Genomic DNA, 26,178 nt, shown 5'->3' with positions numbered 1-26,178 from the left:
TGTATTATGGAAATTACATTCCCTCGTGAAAGGGATCCCTTACATTACGTATTATATTATATCACGTATCTTTTATTTCTTCAGTATAAATTTCATACATTAATCGTCTCTCGCTGTACTTTTCCCCATTCGCCAAAAGTCGGCGTGGAACCGTCCAAACTCGTAAAATTCGCCGGAGCTCATTGACACTGTTCTCTCTTTTCAACCCTCCCCAACCCTCTTTCTAGCCGAGAAAGCTAAAAGGACTCGCGTAACGCGATCGACGGAGAGAAAAGGAAAAAAGAAAGGCGTCCATCAGTAGGTCGTTCGCACGCAGGATCGCGAGCATGAACCCGACGTCCGGGCTGCGTCGGCGTCGGCGTCGGCGTTTTACGGTGTGGCGATGGCGCGGCGGCTAGGATGGTGTCGCGACGCTTCGCGTCAGCGTCGCTGAGACCGTCGACGACGGAGGCAACAGTGGTGGCCAACGCATCGCGTCAGCGCGGTATCCGCCATATTGGCCGCGAGGAACCTGTTTAAACTACGCGAGGAAGAGAGAGATAGAGAGAGAGGGGGAGAGAGAAAGAGAGAGAGAGAGAGAGAAGGCCGCTCTCTTACGAACCTTCGTCCGAGATCCGGCCGTGGGGGTGAGAAACGAGGGCGTGTAGCACATAGAAAAGCGTGTGTGTACTAGCGCGATTCTAAGTGTGTGCGCGACAAGGGAAACGAAGAAGGTGGTCGGTGGTGGTGGAGGAAGAGGGCAATCGCGTCGTGGGACACGCCGAAATACGCCTCGAACGTTTTCCACCACGCCACACGGTGAAACGGGGTGAAAGACGGCCCGGCCCGTTGGAACATAGAGAGGGAGAAGGGAGAAGAAGAGAGAGGCTGCGAGGAAGTGTGCACTCTGGTGATAGTGGCTAGGAAAGTGTCAGCGCAAAAAGTGTCCCGTACTTCGAGCCGGATCGGTGGCTACGATCGTAGTACCACCCTTGGCCTACACCCCATCGCTCCAAGCAACTCGATGACCCTGTTTCGTTTTTTTTTTATTTCCGACGAACTTGCGCTATCGATCACCGATCGCGACTGATCGTTGAACGACGTGTAATATAGTCGATGCATAGTGCACACGTTGATAACTCGGGTCGGCCGGTGTAAAATTCTTTCCATGCAACCTCGTGTATAAACGAGAACACGCGTTCACGGGGTTCAGTAGCATCCTTCGTTCAGCAGCTACCACTCGATTCGATCGACAGAACCAACCCATCACATTCGTATATCGTGTTCGCGATCACGTACGATCGTCGATCGTCGAGAGTGTATTCGATAGGAGGGAGAGAGGATCAAATTGGAGAAAAACGTTCTGGGTAGTTCCGGTGGAAACGACGCGGCTCGCGAGAAACTCGAGGCGGAACGTAAGCGGGTTAGCTGGTCGGTGTCCAGCGTGACAGCGCCGTGGGCTTGTCTCTCCCTCTGGTCTCGACTTCTGCCAATCAATAACCAGCGCACCGACTCGTTCACGCTCTGCTCTCTGCCTTCCTCTCCCTTCTCTCTCTCTCTCTCTCACTCTCTCTCTCTCTCTCGCTCTCTCTCTCTTTCTCTCGTCCTATCCGTTTCCCTCGTTACCGTTCACCGTTCAAACTTCCCTCTCTGTCTCCCCCGGCTCACTCGATACGCTTGAATGACAAACGCAAGCCTGATAGCGAGTGGAATCGAAAGGGTTTAAAAGAATTGCCCGGATGAATTGAGAGGCTCGTGTTTGCTCGGCGATGCCTTTCCGTTTCTCTCTTCCGCCCGATTCACGCCGTTCTCCTCTGTCCCTGCGCGCTCCGATCGCGTCCCGCGTTTCTTCTCCCCTCGCTTCCATTTGGTGCTAGCTTTCGCCGCCCTTTCAGCGGCTACAAACACGAGACTCCGTATCCATCCTTTACTATCCTTCTTGATAACGATACACGGTGAGCAGAAGCAACAACAGGCTGTGCGTGTTTTGGGGCGAGAGGACGAGCACGAGGACGGCAACTTGCGACGATACGAGAGCAGAGGCAACGCGTCGCGACGAAACGGAACAGCCAGAGGCGGCGGTAGCGGCGCTCTAGCTGCTGGCGGCGCCAGCGCCCTGCACGCAGCACCTTCAAACGGAGCCACGAAACCTATTTATACTCCGTCAACGTAGCGGACGACGCGACGTAGCGAGAACAGCGCCGTGTTCTGGCCGCCCACGCGAGCAACAGCCCGAACGAACCGCGCCGTGAGCTGCACGACCACGAACCTCGAGAGGAGACGACCAAGACGAGCAACAGCCAGCAGAGGAGACACCAACCTACTCTCTCGTCCTCGATCTACGTGTTGCTGCTCGTTACTAAATATTCGCCATAATAGTTCGCCGCCGTCGTCGTCGTCGTATCGAATCGTCGTGCCGAACCGTCGCTGGAGGACGTATCGTAGTTAACCGGTGGAGCAACTCGGTGAAATTCGTGAAACGCTCGTCATCCATCCATCCATCCATCCATCCCGTCATACACACTCCTGTTTTCCAACGATTCGAAATTAGAATCGTTCTACTGGTTGGCCGATAGAGAGAGAGAAAATAGAGGTTCGTTGGTCGTCGTGGTGGTGTCGATGGACAGCGACGAAATCCTCATGGGACAGGATCAACGGCAGTGGAGTCTGGCTAGCGGCGCGGCCACCGGAGCCCACCCATAGGGGACGCCATTGAGAGTCTATCTTTCCCTTGGCGTGTGATCGACCGTCGCGCATCCGCCTTCCCTTCTCGCGTCGTGTGCCGATCTGCGCGCTCTACACCACCGCGGCGGTTGCTCTCCTGTCGCCGGAGCTGCTCCGCTCGCTGGATGGGGTTGGGTGTCGTCGTGGTGTCGCCTTGCTGTTGGGTGTCGTTGAACGCGTCTCGCTGGTGATCGTGTTGCCGGCGAACAAGTGGAAGAAGAAGAAGAAGAAGAGGAGGAGGAAGAGGAAGCTCTGTTTAGAGAGCTTTCCAAGGCTGGACGAGCCAGCGAGCGGGAAATGGCCGGTGGTGTACTGTTATAATGCTTGAGGACGATCCGCTGGCTGGACCAAGGCGCGCCGATTCGTTGACCGATTGTTGTTGCTCAAACACCGACGTTGCTACCGACCTCGTTGAGATCAACGTTGATAGCATAGTCGTGGAGAACATCGTCGAAGGAATCGGTCGCGAACAGACTACGAAGAAGAGCACAGTGACGAAGGGGCGGCTCGCGTAGCCCAAGAGCATCGTTGTGCGTGTGGTGCGTGGTGCGCGCGTATGTGTCCGTCCGTGAGTGAGTGGCACGAGTGAAAAAGGTTGAGGCGATCGTAACATACGCGACGAGGGCTGTGAAGAGCGCGTGCTGGGAGCATGCAGGATTCGGGCGAGGCCCGAAGAGGCCTTAGTCCCGCGGGTGGACCGGGATAAGGTTTAGCGATACGATTCACGAGTACCGCACCGGAAGTGACGAAGAGGATAACGAAGTTCGGATTAAACGGCTGCTTGGTCGCGTTCGCTCGACCAAGTGAACGTCCTTAAGCTGAGATCGCAGGGACGCGGGAAGCGAGCTGGACTCGCTTTCGGGCGCATGGAACATGATAGAGGTGAGGCGATGCGATATCGATTGAGAGATGCCCTGTCGATGGTTGAGATGCGAGCGAGAGCTTGCGTCCTGTGTGGCTCCTTTCTCTCTCTCTTTCTCTCTCTCTCCCCCTCTCTCTTCCTCTCTCTCTCCCTATATATATATACATATTTCTCCCTCTCTCTCTCTCTCTCTTTTTCTCTCTCGCTCACTATGCGTCTGCTTTCCGTTTATATTTCGCGGATATTTTATTGTTCGTTTGGTAATAGAATTTTTGATTTTCATATAGCGATTCTCATGAGCGTTGGAAAATGGGAGAAGAGATTGAAGAATCGTTTCATAGTAGGAACGGTTAACAGCTGGAAAACGTCGAGCAGTGGCGAGGATTTAGGTTAGCTAGATTGTGTCGAGCCTGTTGATCCAACCGGGCTTTATATTCGGCCCGGATGAATAGTTGTTGCCGACACACGCGCCAAATCCAGGTTTCGCGATCCTCGCGACACGAAAAATTCGTGTGCTACTCGTTATCGGTTTATTGGACGAGGTTAGAAAAAAATTTATTTTCGAGGTTAGTTATTGCGAGTTGGAAATAATTGAAATCTAGGTCACTGGTTTGAACATCCAGGTAAAGTGCCCCTAAGAAGCTGTTATTGAAAGTAGACTGCGGTTGTTTACGCAAATTCATATTTTTATGAACACTTCTATGAACGACAGAGATTTATTAATCTAGAATCATAGTGCGACATCTAAAATACTATAACGGATCCTTTTTGAATATTTTGTATACGCGCATTGCCCGTATACGTATATTCCGTATATTTTTACAAATTTTACTCCTCATTAATGCATAAACATCCGCAGTCTAATAATAAATTTATGAAATACGATGAGTTTGTGGCATAATATTGATAAACAATAAATCTCAGTCGACATTTTTTAACGTAAACTTCTTCCACGATCTTCATCTATTTGGAATCTATAAATACTCACTACATATCTTTTCACTCTAACACTCTACATTACTCTAGAGTAACACTCTACATAAAAATATAAATATTCACAATATCGTAGCTTTCGAACACAGTACCCTCGATCAACTTGTACATTCGTTTCTCGAATATCGGAAGATACGTGGAACGATGATTCGAAGGAACGAAGTCAGTTGAAATTGGTAAAATAAACTCAATATACAATACAAACGGGTTTGACATACTTTGATCAGGTTGTGCACGTGCTTTGGAATGGAGCAATTCGTCGATAGGGTCGATCCTCTTGCACATTAGCGTCGATAACGCTTTAACGTTTCGAGTCACTGCCACTCGATGATGATACGTGCATCAACAAGTGTCTGAGCTTGTTGCACTGGTGCACGAATGCTGTACGATGTTTCGGAAAAAACCTTTTCTCGAACAAGGTTATAATATCGTTCGGAGAATACGATATTCAAAAATAGAAATGCAGCCTTTGGGAAAATCTTTCTTTCCTTTTTTACGCGAATGTTTCACAAATGAAAATGTTTTCGTATCTTTCGGAATATGTAAACGTTGTGCGAATGCACTTTTAGGCAACGTTCCAATAGTCGCCGGAGATCCCTCGATCATTTTGTATCCACGTTTTCCTTATCGTTTTATTGGCAAACTTTTTTCTGTTCATCTTTTCACGTTTAATTAACTTTTTCGTTATTTACGTTGCATAATCTCGATCTATTTGCATACGTTCGTTTTAAACTCGAAGAATAAAACGCTAAAGATAAAAAATTACCCCTTTATTTTTAGTAACATTGAAGAATGAATAATTTTATCGCTTTATTAAATCGTATTATTACTCGCAAACAACCGTGAAAGATACAGCTTGAATTTTGACATTCTCGAAAAAGGGATCCTCTTCCAATCTTCCTTTTTTCTTCTCGTTTCTTTTTTAATGTACCACATTGTATACTGAAATAGTTCCAAAAATAGCTTTCAATATATAAACATTTTCCTCTTTACATCTCTAATCTAAGTTCTTACAAACAATACCTTCTGAAACCACTCTAACACCCTCTTTTATCGCATCGACCAATGCAGCTTAACTTAAATAACATTTACAACCTATAAATAAATTTCCAATTAATTATTAAACCAAACAAAATTGTTCAACTAAATTAATATAACCTAACATCATCTAACACGTCCACTTCCGCTAAAATATCCAATTCGAATTAAATCAATTAAATCGAATGATTCTTCCAATCATCATAACTTAATCTGAGATTAAACGAACCTTGGTTAAAATTAAATAAATAATTTTCCAATTTATAAGTACGTTGCAATTTTTTCCAAGAGAATTCATCTTCTAACACTCGCTTAGTTATGAATTCTTCCTCTGAGGGCCGTCAGACACGCTTTTCTCGTGGCAGCTTCGATTTTCACCCCTCCACTTCCGCCTATTCGCTCCGTCATCGGCGAAAATCGCGTTCGCGACCGCGATTCGCAATGGCAATGAACCGGCACGCGTTTTCGTCTCCAAACGCTTCGATCTTCCATCTTCGTGCACGCACACGCGCCGCACGAAGGCCTGCTGTTTATCAATCGGTGCCCACAGCCCGTATAAGCGACTCTCGAACGCGTTATCGTGGCGAAGCTGCTCGCCAAGCGGATCATCGATATACACCGCCGCGTAAAAATAAAGCGAATAGGGAAAGAAAGAGGAAGAGAGAGGGCGATTGTGATCAGTGAAGAGGCGATCTACGAGATTTCGCTTTAGTAGAGGGGTTAATTCCTCCAATTCAAGATAATCGGATACCTCGAGAACTTGTTGCGATCTCGATGGTCTCTTTGGTTTTGGAAATTTTTCAAATTTCTGGTACTTCGATACTCTGCAAAACTTGAAGATCTTTCAAAATCTTAATTGTTGAAATTTGATAAAATTCTTTTTAGAACATTACAAAGATTTTGCAAGTTTAGGATACTTCGATACCTTGAGATCTTGAAGATCTTGTAGGATCTTAATAATTCAAGTATCTTAGAATTCTTGTTAATACATAGTCAAAGTTTTGAAAATTTTTGTCTACTTCGATCACACCTTGAGGACCTTTTGGAATCTTTGCGATGAAAACATTTTACGATCTTTTTCGTGTTTGAGATTTCTTATAAGTTCTTCGGGATTTCTTGGAATCTTTCTATGTAGCACTCTTTTAAACATTCTTTCCGGGATCTTTGGAGAAATTCTTCGAAATTTTCAATAATTTTCGTGGCGTCCAGCGTTTCACGAATTTCACAAGCTTCCTATGAGATTTTGAATTCATCGTTTCCGTGTCCACGTCGAAGATACGAACGGATCGATAGGTGCAGCTGAGCGTGCGACAATCGTATCCAAACAAATTGGTCGGCTTTTGAAAGCTTATGTGTCAATTACCGTACGGTCAGGTTGTTTCAATTAGAGCTTAACGACTTTATCGTGTTTCCGCGTGCGAGCCGACTGTGATGTTTTTCAAGTGTTCAAATACATTCGGGGCGAGAGATAGAGAGAGAAAGAAAGAGGAAGTTTTGGTACGTGCTATACACTAGCCCATAGTTAACCCTTTTCTTTTTTCTTTTTTTTTAATAAAAGCTATCCCCGATACGTGGAAGCGGCCTCTTTCTGGCCACGTCGATTCAATGCTTTGATATTCTAAAATATTGAATGGAATCACGTGCGTGCTTTCTACCTTGATTAAATTCGACTTCGAAACTTTCAACCTATTCAAACTTATTGCCAAACGAACAAGAGTTTCCTTGCTTTTTCAGAGAATACACAGTCTTCTTTATTAAATAAATTCCTTCGCTTGCTAAATCAATTTCTTTGCTTAAGGAAAATTCTTAATACTAACTCAAAATAATAGTTGATGCAGAATGACAACTGCATTTTCTTTATTTTTGAAATATAATTATATTCTTATCGCTGGTCCCTCTAACTCAAGAACCATCAACCTAAGCGTATCGAAGTATTCTATATATAAGTAATTTGATTTAAAATACGATAAGTAATTACAACCTATATATATTTATATATATATATATCATGTCGCTAGTTCTCTAATTTTGTCGAATTTTGCCAAATATTGTAATCGTAAAAGAAAGAAATGTAAAATCCCACATTTTGATAGACTTGGTAGTTCTACCTATAGTTAAGGCTTTGATGTAATAAGGAAACGTTCATTAACCACTTTCCTTATTACCGACTGTAGACTGTAATTAGCAATACATTTCTATTAGACGTAATATATTCTATTAGAAGTAATACATTTCTATAAGACGGTATATTCGTAATAACGACATTCCTTTTTTCGTCGATTCCGCGTTTCCTAATCGGATTGCCCTAATCAAAGCTCTCTGGAGGATAAATCCTTCATCGTTGATACTAACGTAGCAATCAGAATTTACAATGTGATTTCGAATCGTCGCTTTCGAGCGAACACAGAGTTCCGCGGTCAATTTTCGCTCATTATTACCAACAGTCACACTGATTTAGAATCGACTCTTGTCACCTAATCTTCATAAGGCTGGTCTACTCGTGTATCTTCACTCTCCTGACAAACTTCAAATTATTCCATTTCTACATTCTTCATTTAGACGCTTCCCTATCTCTTTTTTCTCTTATCGATTCTTTCACGTATTCTTTCATCATTCTTTCCAAAATTTTAGAAGAAGATCACAAATATCTTCGTCTTTTATCCTTTTCTTACCATCTTTCTCTCAATAAATTTTCAACGTTCTAAATACAATTTCTGTGATCTCTAAAGAGAATTCCAAAGAGTATTTTTTTTTCAAATGCACTTATTCTACTCATAAGTTTTCCCTGTCAATCCAATTTACCGTTCCTTTCATTAATTCTGTCACGTTTCAAAGGGGTATTTCGAAACTTTTAAAGAGAAACCTGAAGAGCGTACCACATTGTTTCTTTAATTTCCAAAATTTCAAAGAAGATTCCAAAGGATGTTCCCTTTTGTAATTTTCTCTGTCCCGTTTCTAAACCCTCTCTTTCAATTCAATTTACTCCCTCAACTCGCCATTACTCAGCTTTCATTAATTTCGATCAGAATTTTTCTTATCACGTCTCTAAGTTCCCTTTCCAAGCCAATTCGCGTTTCCTACCGCTTTTCTTCAATTAAATCTTGCACATTTCAAACTCTTCCCAAGAATATTGCAAAGAATATAGTATTCTTTACCACTTCTTCCCAGTCTACCCCTAAGTTTTCTTTTCAATCCAATTCCTCTTTCGCCGTTTACCGTTCCTGCTTTTCTTCCATCAAGCTTTTCATATTCCAAACTTGTCTTTCCTAACTTCCTCGAAGACTATATACCATTCCAATCTTCTTGATTCCACTCACACGAGTACTTGGTCCGATTCAATTAATCGTTTATTCGATTCATCTCAGCCTGTAATTATAGTTTATACACTGCCTCTCAATTAATCCCACTAAACATTCTCGTAAATATTTCCAAAGAAAATTCTAAAAACTATACCATCGAATTTCTTCCACGCAAAATGGAATACACCGTGATGCTAATCCACCGTAAGATTTTGTTCTCGGCGAATCGGTGACAAAGAAGGTTAAGGTCGCGAAAAGCCCGAAGAGCGTCGATCGGTTGCTCCAGTGACTCGGCGTGCGCGCCTGTGTATTTTTAGCGAGATGGAGCGATGATGGGTTCCAGAGCTGGGGATAGGGCCGGCTGACCAGCGCAGATATCGTTTGCAGATGTCGAGCGGAATCGGTGCAACTGCAATGGGGATCGACGTTAGTCACGGGGCAGGGGGTGGCGAGGGTGTCGCCGGTGGGTGCCGGCTCCGCGCGCAGAGCCAAAGCCAGGCGAGCGGATCGTCGGGCAACTCGCAGCAGTCCTCGCAGCAGCAACAACAGCAGCAGCAACAGCAGCCACCCTCATCGCAGCAGCCGCAGCAGCAACAGCAACGCCAGTCATCCGGAATCATGGGCCGCTTGAAGAAGGACAACTGTTGCCTGTGCTGGTGCTGGTGTTGTAGTTGCTCGTGGTATTAATGTGCCTGTCTACATCCCGCTTTTTCTTTTCATCAATGGTTTGACAAAGTTTGTGGAAGGTCACGTAGTTTTTCTTTACAAGCCCTTATCATTTTCTCAAAATTGTTATCACGGGAGTGGTTGGTTAGATACGTTTGGTTTTTGATTTTGGACTGGTACTAGGCTGATTATTTTCGTTGTTGGTTATTATTCAGCTGCCCTTTTATCGTAGTAACTTTTTTGTTAGTTATCATTTAGAGTTACATAGAGCTATAAAGCTTCAATTGCCACTGTTACATAGGTAGGCGATGTTGGTAATTTGAAATGAGTTATCTGATTTTATAGTAGGTTAGTTCACTTACGTTGCGTAGTTTATGCGATGAAAACTATTAGCGTCGTTTGTCTCAGATGATACGGACTACAAATGAAAACTGGCTAGTCTGAAATTAAGTAACCTAATTTAAATCTAATTATAAAGTAACTTTATGATCATCTAGATTCTTATGATACTAGATGAGCGTTAAATTTAAAGGGACAAAGATTGTTCGTACGAGAAGATAGCGATTCCCGTGATTAGTAACACTGATGTCAGTTGCACTGGTCAACTGCTAATATTAGTTATATATTACACGAAGACTGAATGTTTTAACTTGTAACAATTAATTCAATGACTGTGCTTATACAGAAAGCCATTACCTTTTATTCGTACCAGCTATTCGATTCGGTTAAATACAATTCTCAACTTCAATTATTAATTCCACAACTTTCGTCCTCACGATGCTTCATGCTTAGTACATGTCACTCTTCCTGCAATGCATCCACGCTTATGTCCCGAGCATCTCATTAAAGACAATAAGCTGACCTCGACTCGTCATAAGCGTATGGAAAAGGAAGAAAGAAAAAAAAAACGTACTTTTACTAGAAATCTCGAGTTGAAACGCGCTCGACTTGAAAGCAACGAGTCGATCGAACGTTTTCATCCGTCCATCGCGGAAAAGAAGAGACGGTGGCAACCGACGATCGATCCTCGAAACCGTCCCGCGATAACTCGTGTATCCTGCCGCGTGACAAGCCATTATCGCCGTGTTTCGTAATATAATCGTAAGCGAAACGACGTCAGTCTATTGTCTTTAAAACGGAGCTACGACCTATTTATCGAAGAACAGCCGTACCTATATACACTCTTTCTGTGTTTCATGCTGCACGCAGGCATAATTGGTAAGCAGGTCATCTGCGTTCGTTCAAATTATTTCTTCTTTTCGATCCGTAGCATCTTATAATATTTTAACGCAGACGAATGGCGCAATTCCTCTCGATTCTCACGAAATAAATTGAAAATCCCACTTAACAAGATCAACCTCCATTCACATTGCTCAAAATATCGGAAGAGATTTTGATATCTCACTTAACCTTCAATCGACAACGAGAAACTAAAAATACCATCAGCTTAATACGTTACTTAAAATTCCTACCTTGAAACGTAGAATCTAACAAAAATTAAATCCATCAAGTTAAAATACCCTCGTGCTGAAACTTTTCATTCCACCAATATTCGTCACATCGTCTATCGATTATCCAACTTGCAACTGACAAACAGACACTGAAGATATCACAGACCCAATAAGTTTCTGCGAATTCATCTCCTCAAACGAAATCGACGACAAAATTTAAACCACACTCGACAATAAGGTATCTCATTCCGCAAATACATATTCGTACCAGCATCCCTTAACGTAAGCGACAAAAAGGAAACACAAATATCGCCGACTCGATAAATTCAAAATTCATATTCCAAGAGGAAAAAGATAATAAAACAGAAACCCGTCAGCTTAAAGCAAAACTTCTTATTTCACCGATATAGCAGCATCGATCGACTGGCAAACTTTTTTACAGCCCCGAGAAAATCCACCCTAATGCCCATCGAACATCGACCAATCTCACGCTCCTCCACGCGAAACAAACAACTCGTAGTCATAGATATGCCTCTTTACACACGAAGAAACGGAACAGAGTCTCTGTGAATATCCCCTCTCGAATAAAAAGGCATTCGTACGATAAGCAAACGGACTCGCCGCAACGTTGGTCCAATTTTTTGGAACGGCAGACTGTTTCAGTCGGGCGATAACCGCCCCTGGGTCGATAGATTACGCGGTGGCTGGCACGGAACCCTCGCCGGATGCGTAACACGTGTCCATTCTCGGCGGAAATCTGGCGGACTGGGGGAAATGTTTTTCCGACTAGATGTCTCGCGCGTCTTTCTCCATCGCTATCTGCTTGTTTATCCACGAAACTCACGGGCTCTTTCAACGCGTTATCGTCGCCGACTGAAACGAAACGAGCGAGCTTCCGGAATAATGGAGCTCGTTCCGTCGCGCGGAGAAAATCGTACAGAGTCTCCTTTATTTTCGTTCGTTCCGTTTTGTCTCGGTTTGTAGTTTTTTGTCTGGCACGCGTCGCGGAATCTTTACTTTTCTTTTCCACTTCCTTTGTGAATTTTCCTCTCCTTTGGCCTGGTTTTTACGGTTCCGCGGCTATCGTCGGTCGAATTGCAGTGGTTAATCGTGGATCGTTTGTTTTACGAGCTTCGAGTTTGTGAATCGGTGAAATGGGCATTTTGAGGTAATTCCTGGTGATTTTTACGGTACCTGGTATCTTTCTCTTTGCTGTTACTGAAATTACTAGTAAATGAATGTAACGAGGAAAGACACGCCTGCATGGTTCGTTCGTTTTATGGAAGATTATTCGGTTTGTGGTTTGTGAAAGAAGAACCGGTTCGTTCGTTGTGTAAAAATTCGCGGAGGAAATTTCAGTTTTTGAAAGAAGGTCCGTTGTAGTTCATGGATTATAACTCACTCGCGAGTTGGTTTGGAAAAAGAACTGAAAGTCAATTTTCTCATCCTAGAAACTTTACTCGAGTGAAATAGTCCATCGACAAAGGAACATTACATTAGCATACAATCGCATTTAGCACCCTCGCGAAGAAGAATCTTTCAAATGACAATAAAAAGTCGATTCTTCTCTGCAAATAGCCTCGCTTGAATAAAATAATCAATCACCAAAAAGATCTATTATCGTAGAATCCACACCACATTCGCACTAAAAGAAACAACCCTCAAATCACTCCACAAACTCTTCTCCCCCTAAATAACTTTGCTCAGATGAAATAACCGACCAACAAAAGGCTGTATTTGTCTTGCCGTACAATCATACTCAGCACCCTTACCGAGAAGAAAAAAAACAACCTTCGAATCACGGTATAAAATCGATTCTTCCAAACCTACTCCTATGATCACACTGATATTTGGATATTTAATTAATCTCATGTTTCTATAAACACAGAAGTAAGAGAGATAAGATCCAAGCAGAAATCAGTTCACCTACGAAATATTATATAATAAGCACTCTACCTCAAATATTTCTTGTATCAACGTATGTCTCTTGCACTTTGAAATTTCTCATAAATGCGTAAGAATTTACCTACGACCATCCAACCCTCGAAACTTCCGAAAACCATCTCGAACGATTATCGAAATACAAACTAAAAGGAATCGTAAATCAAAATTAACAGTTTGTCGGCGTTGAGGGGAAATTCGGCAGGCGCAGGAGGCGCGATCGATCAGGGGAAGAAGAAAGGGAACTCGGGTGTGGAACACAGCGAATTGTGCGACACGGGGAACGGTCTCGACGGCTTGGATGGTCTCGATGGAAACGTGGAGTGCAGCCTGGAGGAGATCAGGTCGTGGGGCTCGTCCTTCGATAAACTGATGAGGAGCGACGCGGGCCGTAAATTCTTCAGGGAGTTCCTCCTCAGCGAGTACAGCGAGGAGAACATCGCGTTCTGGCTCGCTTGCGAGCAACTGAAACACGAGAGCAATTCCGAGAAGATCGAAGAGAACGCACGCTACATCTACGATCGTTACATATCCACAGTCTCGGAGAAAGAGGTTCGTGATGCTTGTATGGCTCTATTATTTAGTTTCAGGCTAGATTAACTAACTAAATTAGTAGTAAATTTTCTGCCGATTTTTAGCAATTTCATTTATTAAATGATTTTTCGATTAGAATTTAGGTAGTGGATGGAACTTTGCAAATGTGAATTATAAAATTAGATCTTTGTAGAATGAAATTTTATAGCATGATATTAGCAAAGTGTGAGCGGTAGATTTTTTTTCGATAAGAAGTTTGTGAAGCCGAGCCAAGTTAACGAGTTAAGTTGGGATGAAGAATTTGATTAATTTAAGGCTTAGCTACATTAAACTGTTTGATTTATTATGACGATATCCAGGCTTTGTTACCAAAGGTTTTTCATTTTTGCACCTGGACGTGAGAAGAGTATGATGGAGTTTCAAGATAGAAAATTTAATTTAATTTAAATCTTTATTGGAATTATTAATAATGTAAAACTGGACACAATTCAAGCTTGAAAAGTTTAGTAGATTGGAAGAGAGAATAAATACTGGTGTCTTTTCTTTAAAGGCCTAGTTATACTTCCTTTGTACTATAGTGAAGTGTTTGTTTTCGGCGAAAGAATCGAGTAGGCATCTGCCGCCCTCGAATCGCCGGGTAAATACCGTAATCTGTAGAATGTTGTACAAATGAGCGATCGTCTGCATCGTTATCGCTTTCGTTATCGAGAGTCAAACATCGTCGTTGCTTCACCTGAGAAAGCTTAGTTTAAACATCTGTAGGGACAGAAATTTCTTTAAAAGATATATTTTTTGAAAGATTTCAAAATTTCTTCAACAGAAGGGAACTACAGCATTGTTTTAACAACAATTATCTTATCGCTTTGATCGTTGACAGATCCAAATAGTCTTTCGAACTACAATAATTAGACTTAGAGAAATTCTAAAAATCTGAGCTAACAGATATTTATGCAAATCTAAAAACCTATACCAAAAATTAATGAAATATTTTTATAATTATGTTTACATACTCTTAGCTTGCATTTTTCTTGCATCTTTAATGTTCGGTGCAGATGAACAACGCGACATCATATCATGGCGATTTCACAGCATAAACGCGGCATTATATGATCTCACAAATCACTCATATCGAGGAGACCTTTCTAGCCAGAGATTCAAAATAGCAGTAATTTTACACATTTTTTAATCACTGAGTAAAAATTAATTTTTATTTAAAGTGAAGTCAATTATCAACAAATCATTTTTCAAAAATTAAATGATTAAAAAATATTAATTTCTAATTGTTCTAATTACGAATAACCATTATGAATGATTAAAATTGTTTTAATGTTAAATTCAGTAACCATCGTCGATGTCGAAAATTTAATTTTAATTATCACTAACCAATACAGATGACCGGAATTTTTTTTCGTTACTAGAAACCATTATCGATGGCTCGAATTTTATTTTGGTTACCGGTAACCATTATCGATGGTTGGAATTTTTTTTCGTTACAGCTAACCAATATCGATGACAAAAGCTTTTTCTCGTTACGTTCGACTATAGTCAATTGTTCCTAAATTACTGACAATTAATATTCATTGACAATATAAAAATACCCAATTATGAAATTTATATATTTTATTAAATAAAAGAAGAACACAAAAATATATGAAACAATATTAATACAAGTGTTAATACAAACACTCTACTGCAATATCTTCCGTCCTATTCTTTGTTTCATATATTTTCATACCATCTTTTTTCATCGTTAATGAAAATATACAAGTTTTATAATTAATATCCTCTACGTTGTCAACGAATATATACCAATTATCAGTAATAACAATCGACAGTACCCGAATACGTGAACCAGAAAGAATTGTTGCCGTCGATAATGGTTATCGGTAACCAAAATAAAATTCAGTCCATCGATAACGGCTACTGGTAACTAAAAAAAATTCCGGTCATTTATATTGGTTACTGGTAAGCAAAATTAAATTTCCGTCATCGATAATGGCTATTAGTAACCAAAATAAAATTCCCGTTATCGATAAAGGTTACTGGTGATCAAAAAAAATTCCGGTTATTTATATTAGTTGCTGGTACGCAAAATTAAATTTCCGTCATCGAGAATGGCAATACTAAAATAAAATTCTCGTAATTGATAATGATTATCGGTAATCAAAACAATTTTTATAATAGTAATTATTATTCGTAAACAAAATTTTCTAATTAAACACACTTTTTTGCTCTTATACTGTGATTTACAAAATTTGCCGTATAACAATTGCGACGTCTAGTTGTAGCGAACAACGCTTCTAACACACGCCTGCAATTTTCAGGTAAGCCTGGACTCGCGAGTGCGCGAAATAGTGAACCGTAACATGGTGCAGCCAACGCCGAACACGTTCGACGAGGCTCAGCTACAGATCTACACCCTGATGCACCGGGACTCGTATCCCCGTTTCGTGAACAGCGAGATCTATCGACGGGCGTCGAGACTGAGCAGCGGAACGACGGGATCGAGCAATCAGGAACACGGCAACACAGCCAAGTCGAAGGGGAAGAGGTCCACCACGTAATCGCTCGTTCAACGACCAAAAAAAAAAAAAAAGGACGATGGGGTGGCAGCGGACCAACAGCCTCCGTCTCTCAGTAGGTAGCCCCGAGGCGACATTGGGGACGCCGCGACGCTGTCAACGCTGGCCGATGACGACGGAAGCCGGAGGACATCGGCGTGATAACAACAAGGAATAGTATCAGCTCGTCGAATCTCTCTGCCCTCGTCATAAAGCAAACAAAGAAAAGAAAGAAAATGAAAAAAAAAAAATAAAGTAAAATAAAATAAAATAAAATAGAATGAAATAAAAGTCGGGATCTCAAGCGTGTGGAGATTTCGAAGATTTTCTCCTCTCGTCGGAGAATACAAGAGAAAGAGGAAATAAAACAGTTTTCCGAAGCGAAACTCACGATTCGCTCTTCCACGCGATGCCACATCGGGGCCAACGTGCACGAACTTGACAATGGACTGAACTAAATAAATAAAAGTAACTAGATGAAGAGGAACGACGAGAAATTGATAAGAAAGGAGCAAGGACTAGGATGGAAAGAGAAGAGAAAGCAAAGAACAGCATGAAAGGATCACGTATACGTCGCGTTGATCCATTGACTCTTTCTTCCAGGACACTATGGACACACGTGACACACGAGTATAGATCGAAGAATCGAAAACACAGAGACATATACACACGCGGGTCGGTCGGGGATGACGTTCATCTTTCAAGGAAGTTCCTAATTTCCATCGTCTTTAGCGACTAATCATCGCCGATGATCTCTCTCTTTCTCCCCCCTACCCTCATACACAAACATAACCATAACCACCCCAACCCCTCGCTCGATAACGAATCAGTCGTGTTTTTCTCTGTCTTTCCCCGCTCTCGAGCTCTCTTCTTTCTTTTTTCTTTCTTCTTTTGTACCATTGTTTTTCTTCGTCCCCTCGTTTCAACCCCTCTCTCTTTCTCGCTCTATTCAGTCGAACCCCTTTCATCGTACGAGTTAGGGAAGATCTCGAGATTCGAGGAATTTCCTGCGATAGAATCGTTTGGAACTTGGGTCGTTTAGGATGATAGAGTCATTCGAAATATCAGGATCCTGCACGATGATGATATTAGCGAATTTTCATAAGTCATAATTTCTAGGTCGTAAACAAATTTTATTTGTAATTTGTAAAACTCTAAGTGTTTTCATTGCCAAGCTTACATTTGTCAAACTGTACTCGTCAAACCTGTGAAATTGGGATTCGTTGAGTTTTATTAATAATATGTATTCGATTGTGCAAGAGCATCCGATATTGTTCAATCCTACTTTTCTGTGATTAAAATTGCACAAGACAGACAATGACCCGAGTTCTCGCAGCACAGGGGGCTCTGCATGTTCCAAGAGACGCGCGAAGAAATGAAAATCGCCGAAGAAATATCCATCGCTGGAAACGGTCGTCGTTAACAGAATCGATTATTGGATACTTAGAATCCCCCAAAATATCAAGGAAAGAGTAGCGAAACGACGAATATTCCGTGACGAGGCTCCCATTAAAAGAAGACACTCTTTTCTCAATGTCTTGTTGACGATGAAACGGATCTCTGCTAATAGAGGCAGAGATTATTTTCATAGAAAAAGGAGTGACATTTCGTCTGGTCTTAGGGTACCCTCAGACGTTCAATAATGTCAATATTTCAAGATTCTCAACATCATTGCGGCTTGTCAATAAATATTGATGATATCACCAATGGTGACATATCGTCAATATTTATTGCGACAAACCGTATTTTCTCGTATGTTCAATATTTATTGACGATACCTATCGATCGCCCGAGGATCTCTTTATACGTACAATGATATTGAGAGCTTTGAATATTGATAATAAATATATGCATATATATACATATTGCACGTTTGATGCACCCTTACTTGTAATCCGACAGACGAACTCGAAGATCGGCGACGTACGGTTCGTCTCGTCACAAATCGCGATTTCTGCAACGGGACCATGAACAGATCGAAGTAATTTATTAGCAAATAAATGGTAAATGGGCCTCGTTCGTGGAATACTCGTTCGATGATAAGTATGTCGTTCGACTGTAGAATACCAGGTCAAAGAATATCAAAGAGCGTTAGCATAATTCAATTACGGAGGCGTTGTGAAGTATTTTATTACCATTGCACTAGCATCGTAGAAACGTAAGCAGGTTCGCGAATTTGTTTGTCAAATTCATGTACTCGATCTTGAATCGCTAATTCAACGAACCCTCGACACTATTCTCTGAACGTTCTTCCTCGTTTAATCGCCGTTTCTTTAAACATGCCACGTTGTATCGGCGATTCAAGATCGACCCAGAGGCTACGCGCCTCGACAATCCGATTACTAATTGAAATTTAATTAATTCAGCCCCTTGCATTCCGACATCCCTTCGACTTTCTCCGTTTTGCATCGATATCTTCCAGCAACAAACGAAAACTCCGTAAAGAACTTCGTTTGGAAAGGGTTAGAGAATACGCAGATACCATTTTTATTATCTAATACGCATCGAAACACAGCCAAAGATCAACCAAATCAACCGATCGAATCGCATCGTGCGCAAGTAGAAAATTTCTTCTTTGGAAGGATGCAAAAGACGAAGAAGAGAGAAGAAGAAAGAGATCCTCGACGATCTTCCCTCATCAACGCCTGCCACATTGCATACCTGGAAGTCGTTTCACTTCTATTTTCGCGTGGGTCGTTCATCAAGATGGCCTCCATCCTAATGAACGAAGCAGCTCGTCGTCCCCGAACAGCGTACACCAAGTTACTGCCAGCGAGACGCACCGTGGATCGGACACGCCTCACGTGGATGACCAAGAAAGAAAAGAAACGAAGAGTAAAAACGATGCACTATCTAGTCAGAATCGCTCGAAGACGATGGCGTGGATGAAAGAAAAAGGCCTAAGCGAGAAAGTTTTCAACTTGGACCGCGAGTTCGAACTGACATTTGGAATATCGTTCGTCATACTATCGATGCGGCGGCGAAAACAGAGTATCACGTCGCGTGACGTTTCTTCGTCTCCTATCGTTGCACAAAGTTATCGCCTTTGTTAATATAATTTCGTTACTTTATCGATGAGGGAATGCAACGGATACCTTTCGTTTTTCTTTTTCTTTTTTTTTTTTTAAGAGATGGCGAACGATCGAAGAAGTTGGAACGCGACGCGATATCTTCGATTCTCGCGCGAGACGTTCAAGCTCGCTCGGATACTGTTCGACGCTGTGTAAACGACCGACAAATTTTTTTTACACCCGCGATTCATTATCGAAGGTACTTAATCGATGTTTAAAGGTTGTTATTTTACGCGGTCGAACGTTCGACAAGTTGATCTCACCACGATGGATCTCACAGCAGCGCGCTCGAAAGGAGGAAAAGATAGGAGTAAAATAAAGAAAACGAGGAATGAGTGTGAAACTGCGAAAGCGGAAACGAACCGAATTTAAGCGTGCCTCGGACGAGACACGCGCTCCAACACACGCACATGAACAGACACGTGACCAGGGTTCCACATCGCTCTCGTGAACCACACAATTTTACCTATCCAACGACCACGAGTAAAAATAAAACCGATGGACACCTGAACTGGAGTCACGTTCCTCTGTGTTCGCGCTGTTTCATCCCTGACCTTGCAAACCAAAAGAAACAACAACAAAACGTAAGCATTTAAAAAAAATCGAAAAAAGTAAAAAAACGATTAAAAATCTGAGTCTACAGTTCTTTATATCGACACTTTCATTTGATACTACCGTTTTCTTCTTGTTCCACAAATTTTCTATAATCTTTACTTCCCCGTGATAATGATATAGGGTTGAAATACGCCCCTGGCCACGTGGCTGCGCCAAGAATAAAAAAAGGAAAAAAAAAAAGAAAAAGAGAAAAATCGCTCGCTCGAAGTTCGTCGATCAGCGACGCTTAGGGGAAAGACGCGCGAAATCGTCGCGAGCCGATTGCACAGGAAAAAAAGCAGAGAATAAAAAGAGCAAAGAGTGAAAAATACTAAAAAAGTTCGCACAGTCAGTCACAGCGGTTGGCTACTGCCCTGTAGATAATATTCTAGATAGTAAACACGATGGCGGAGGAAGGAGGATAAAACTAATTATACATGCGAATATATGAATATACATAATATATATATATGAATATAAAAGGAATCCAAAACAAGAATATATATATATATATTATAAATATATATGAAATCTCACCTACACATAAACAAACACACACGCGCGCGCGCGCGCGCACACATACACACTCATGCGCTACATATGTTCGGCATTATAAATATGGTGGCAGGGTGCGAATCGCGTGCACGAGGGGGAGAGAAAGGGCGGGAGAGAGTGGGAGGGAGTGAGCGTAAAGGTGAGAAAGAGAGACAAATATCGGACGATTTTTTCATTCTTCCGTATTCCAGTTCCATGCGAGAAGACATCATTCGCGATCGAGCATTTCACAGGCAGAAGCAGACGCTTTACAACCCCCGTCTCGTTGTTTTTCACCCTCCGACTGATCGATCAAGTAACGACGAAATGGTTCACCCTTTCTCCTCCCATTAACCACTGTCGTTTCACGTGTGATCTCATTTAAACACATCTCTAAAACGAGAACAAACGTAAGCTTCGTTCATTCTCGAAGAAGAGAACGATCATGGTGGACAGAAACTGATTTTTATATACGACCATATCCAATCATTTCCTCCTCGCCCCTGTTCAGTCGTGAAACGATATTGACGTATACACGACGTATATGACGATGAAATATGAAGGAAAAGGCAACTTCTACCGGAAGCAACGAGACACGAAGCGATTCTTCGCGAAAGCATTTCCCCCTGGAAACGGGGATGGAAAAGAATGACGCGAGGGTTGGGGTGCGTGAAGACGGGGCAAGAAACGAGAAACGCCGGTGGAAAAAGAAGTGAATTACGGTGAAATTGGTCGAGCGTCATCTTCTCTAATAAACGCACAATTTTTCTGTACCTTCGATCCCCTGCTTCTTTCTTCCGGTATCCCTTTTATAACATAATAAAAAAGGAAAAAAAAAGAAGAGGAAAAAGAAGAAGAAAATCGTCGTTCGATTTCGATTACGCGATTCCTTTTGTATATCACTTTGAACGACAATATTTGTACAGCACCGGAGGACGCCCACCGCGGAACCTTTTCGTTACCGCACACGATCGTTCGTTTTGTGTCGATTCCTTTAAGAATCGTGAAGCACCTCTAAGTTTTTTACCTCGAACGTTTTCGCGACTGGACATACGACGGAGTTCTCCTCCCTGCTTTTTTTAGCTCGTCACAACCGGCGGAAAAACGGACAATAGGCAATAAGAGAGGATGGAAATGTGAGGGTTAATAAACTGGTGAAACATTGAACGATGCCTGGTCTTCGAGTGTTCAATTATATATATTTACGAATTCGTCTGATTATGAATTTTAAGGGGCTGATCTCAATTAGCGAGGATCGATGAGTCTGAGCAAATTTTTGAATCTCGCAGGTAATTCGACGAGAATTTTTATATTCTAACTCCTTTTTTAATCAACTCATCTTTCGTAAATTTCTTTTTGATCTATTTGAAATTGATAATCTAAGTTTCAATTTAAAGTTAATGTAAGTTTCAATTTGAAGTGAAGAACGATCGAAGTCTGTTACGAATTGTTGCGGAATTTGTTCGTGTCCATTGGTGCTCGCAATTTGAGTTCAGTTTTATGAAAATAATGCTCAAACGCGCTTAACCCTTGTAAATTAAATTTTCCAAGTATTCGATATGAAATTTGCAATTCTTTCGGATTACCATGAATTCTTATCGTTTGTTTGTATGATCGGAAGTATGATGCGTGCCCTTACCAGAGACGCCATCTACACGATCCACGAATCAACAGCTACATCATTTCTACCTACTTCGTTTGAACATTTTCACTACACACAAATAATCAACCAATAAGAAAAAAGACTCGAACGAAGAGATGTAACATTTGTAAATTTTTTGCATAAGAAAAAAGAAAGGACAATCAGGTAAGTATCATATTTTGTCTCTCCCTTCCCCTTCCAAAATCTTGTATTTCTAATATCAACGCTAGAATTACCAGCTTTCAATATGTACTATTTCTGAATCTTAGCGCATCTTTTTATTTTTAGTAAAATTTCGATATCGGAAGTAAATTATGAATTTTCAATTGCACGCGAGTTTCAATAAAGCTATTAACGTTTATTCTGTTATCTTTATTACTATTGATCTGTTCATTTAAACTAACTATACTACGTTATAATACATAAATACATTATCTAATTTGGATCAACTTATACCTTATCATATATATCCGGATTTCCCTATTGAATACTTGATCTTTTCCAATTTAAAAACCGATATAACAACTATCCTACGACTCCTAAATAACGGTATATCTAGATGTACCACACATAAATGATTATGATCAAATCAATACGACTTGATGATGTTTCCATTTCCAACAAAAGACAAAATTAATTTAGTCGAAAATATTTGCACGATTGCAGAGATTAAAATATATCAAGGTTACTTTGCAAAAATGATAAAGCTTGGTTCCTCCTAGTGTTGATATTCCAAAGAAAAATGAGAATCTCTTTAGATGTGTTTCTTTCGTTCTACAGAGATCGATCATTACGGGGATTCGATTGTGATTCCAACGAGTTTGTGCGAATGGAAGCGTAACTCGCGCCATGCCCTTAATGGTATCAGTCTCATCGTGGCCATTTAGGGAAGAGGGTCGTTGAATGTCTTGCTCGTTTATCGATCCTCTTCGGGACGATGCCATTGTCGGAGTTCTTCTTCTGCCTTCGATTATCCAGAAACGCGTGTTTTCGCGAAAAAATGTCCACGCGGATCCCGGGTCGCCTTTCTTCTCGGTCGTTTCGCTGTTGGACTTCCCTCGTAATGCGTTTCACCTGAGGGACCGTCGCGACTGTAAAACTGAGAGGCGTGTAAAGAATTTTTCCGTTTGTCAGCGGGAAGGCTGAATTAATTTGCAAAAACCGTTTAGTTACGTAAATAGATGCGTTAATCCCTTCTTGTCTGCGATCCACGATAGAATCCACGATGACTTCTTTCATTGAGTTTGAATTAATTACCAACTTCAGCGTCGTCAGATTTGAATATCAGCAATAAATCTCATAGGAAGAGAAAATTGATAGATCGATGGGAATACATTTGAATACTTAATCGGTACTGGACAGATAGGAAAGATTCTTCGAGGGTGAATTTTCGCGCAGTCTTTGGGTTTCCTGGTAGATGGCGCCATCAGGGTCATCTGAAGAATCGACTGATACTGCGTGAATTGGACGAAAACGAGAGAACTTATATAACGTTTTGATAAAACGCCAAGTTCCATGTTTTACACAAAAGTAAGAAACCCTGAGTTTTTAGATACAGATTAACTTTTCTTTATCCTTTCGTTGAATGATATCAATGGGTTCTTTCTAACTAAGAGAAGGGAAAAATCCTCGCCTTTAGTGAAGCTACTTTTTAAGAAAGAAGAGCAATCTCTGTTTATTTACATTACATTTCATTCTCTGATAAAATACCTAGCTAACCGATAATACAGATCCCTGCAATCACATGCTCGATTAATCGAAACTGAAAAAGTGTGCATCTTATTGGTACACCGTTTCAATCACGATAAAGGTGAAAATAAAAATGCGATTCGAACGGAACCATCGACTCGTCCGTAAAAACCTTCTCATCGCACGTTCAAGTCACGCAATTAATATCAAACATCGGGCCAATCAAAGTTAAACCTTTTCTTTTATCTGCGAACCGAAAAATCGTTCTCTTGCAATTACAATAGTCGATATTCGCGCGTCCATTAAAAAGGAACTGTAGGAATCTTTGAAAAAGAAAGAAAGAAATGAAGAGCGAGGAGAAAAAGAAAGAGCCAAGCATGCCAGCACAATTTCTAAGCAAAAGCGAGCAGCTCGTCACCGGCCTAAGCCGCAATTTCCTTGTCGAGGGGTTAATCGCGGCCATTAAGTTTCCGATTACATCCGAGCCAATTTATCTGGTAATTTCGCGTGATCGGATCAACTTGCGCGCTTCTATGTCTTTCCTGCGCCTCTGTCTATCTTACCTTTTAATAGAGAGAGATGGTTGGTCGCGGTTCATCGTGAGTAATTACTTACTCGTTGATAGGGACAAGCGCGTTACACGTATAAGCGAGCTGGTTTTCGCGAAGAAATCTCGCGTTACGCGCGGTTGCTGGCCAGGACGCGAGCCAAGGGGAAGGAACAGCGTGGGTCTAGCACCGAGGAAGCGGACGTTGTCACGCTTTATGTACTAGCGAATCCTACGCGTTCGCGCCAGCTGCAGCTGCGACAAGCTAACTTTAGCCAGACACGCTCGTGTTCCTCTCTACTGCCCACACGAGGCCGTCAGGGTAGTACGCGTTACTGTTCGAATTTGTTATAATACTGTTTGATCAGTTTTCAGAAGGTTTTAGCGTTGCATCGCGTGGGTGGATGGGTGTTTTATGTGTTGGATCCCTTGGCTTTGAAATGGTTGGCGATGAATAATTTTGGGATTTCAGAGTGATGGAACGTTCTTTTTTTTCTGAACGAGTAGTGGATTTAGTTGAAATTCGTTCTTTTGAAAGTGCGTGTTGGAAATTCTTTTCAGTCGGGGATTTTCTATTTGAGAGAATTTTAATTGGCACATTGGGACATCGAGGCAGTAAATATGGTTAGAAAATATTAACTGATCGGAGGATTGATTGGGTTTTGAATCAGAGAAAGATATTGGGAGTATTAGAAGCGAAAAATATAAAGATTGGTTTTTTTTCAAATCGGGGAACGATATTAAGAATATTCGAATTGGGAAATATCGTTATCGCGAGCTTTCGCACCAACATAATATCACGCTACAAATAATCATCCTGCCAGTATCAAACTACGAACGTGAGAAAGGAAGTTTTCCTCCACTATCGTACCTAAAACGCATCAAACCATAATAATATATCCATGCATAATAGCCATTAAAGCCCACGAGGGAGACGTTACTCGTCTCGACACGCAACGTGGCTGGAACAGGCTGATTGAGATATAAGAATGGCCGATCAGCGCGATTCACGGAACGAACCTGTCGCGATAACCGCAATTTCGTGCGCGAAATTCCGCATCGAACCTTCTCTTCCCTCTTCGTGCCTCTGTTTAAGCAGGCTAATTTCCATCGTTCACAGTTAAAATTACGTCGAGAAGCTGCGATGGACGCTCGTAAACGTAACCCATAACCGGGGTATCCATTGCCGGACGAACCGCAAACGCCACGTGAAATCCGATGCGATACGTGCACGCCGTTCCCTCGTCGCGTATATTCCGCGAGCTTCGAGGAAAGAGGATTCCGCCGCGTTGAGACCGCGCGCGTTCGCTTTCCTCGGCCGCCTCACAATGGTCACAACACGCCAACGCGATTATTTTTCATCCGCGGTGATCAAAGTCACTGGTGTGTTTCGCAAGTAAACTGCGAATTTTCTTGCATCTGTGTGAAATTCGAAGATGCAAATATGCATAGAACGCACGTAATTAGCAAATAGATACGTGCTGTCCCCAACTTAAATGTCAGAACTTCGGGAACGTGTTCTTTTTAACACGAACGTGAAAAAGCGTCCTTTTGAGAGATTCGCTAATTTTTGCTGCGTTTTGGAGAAAATAAAAAAAGAAAGAATGGCCAAAAAGTTTCTGTTTCTCACTTATCTATTTACGTTTATTTATATATGGTATCGTCTATTTAACAAAGATACTGTGATAACAAAATGCTGGGCTCTTGCTGGGCTTTAATATTCATTTGATTCGATAATTGCAGCTTGATATTATTGCTTTGGTGCACTGCAGTTACGATTCCGTTTGTCAGGATAAATAAGTGAGAGAACGAGAACTTTTTGCCATTATCTTTCGCAATTTCCTCTAAAATGAGGCAAAACCGAGTAAATCTCGAAGGATCTTCTTTCCTTGTTCTTTTTTATCGGCCCCTTACGTGCCCCCGAAATTTTGACATTGAAATTGGGGACAATCTGTGTATATAAAATATCCGAAGTATAATATCCGTTATAATGTTTAATATAAAAGATAATTTTCTTGCTGAGTTTCACTTGTTTAATTATCTCCATAAAACT

At 41.6% G+C, this 26,178-nt stretch overlaps 1 protein-coding gene and 1 long non-coding RNA gene across 8 annotated transcripts; one reads left to right on the top strand and one right to left on the bottom strand.

The window, feature by feature from the left end:
- The first annotated feature begins 370 nt into the window (after positions 1-370).
- LOC100643194 (regulator of G-protein signaling 17) lies at positions 371-21,414 on the top strand. Of its 7 annotated transcripts, none has more exons than XM_048406191.1 (5): positions 371-3,585; positions 9,283-9,557; positions 10,771-10,779; positions 13,130-13,505; positions 15,812-21,414. In XM_048406191.1, the coding sequence occupies exons 1-5, from the start codon at positions 3,577-3,579 to the stop codon at positions 16,049-16,051; spliced, it is 909 nt and encodes a 302-aa protein (XP_048262148.1). In that variant the 5' UTR covers positions 371-3,576; the 3' UTR covers positions 16,052-21,414. The 7 variants fall into 7 exon arrangements, with proteins under 7 accessions (XP_048262148.1, XP_048262147.1, XP_048262150.1 ...); XM_048406188.1 differs by having other exon boundaries at positions 373-3,585; positions 9,283-9,572; XM_048406189.1 differs by having other exon boundaries at positions 373-3,585; positions 9,270-9,575.
- A 623-nt stretch (positions 21,415-22,037) lies between these two features.
- LOC125385190 lies at positions 22,038-24,681 on the bottom strand. Its single transcript, XR_007224200.1, has 2 exons — positions 23,063-24,681; positions 22,038-22,988 (listed from the first exon to the last, which is right to left on the bottom strand). It is a non-coding gene; the product is annotated as an uncharacterized LOC125385190 (long non-coding RNA).
- Between the last annotated feature and the right edge of the window lie 1,497 nt (positions 24,682-26,178).

The sequence above is a fragment of the Bombus terrestris genome, chromosome 5 (assembly GCF_910591885.1).
Source record: "Bombus terrestris chromosome 5, iyBomTerr1.2, whole genome shotgun sequence".
NCBI lineage: Eukaryota > Metazoa > Arthropoda > Insecta > Hymenoptera > Apidae > Bombus > Bombus terrestris.
This window is presented reverse-complemented; position numbering and strand designations above follow the sequence as displayed.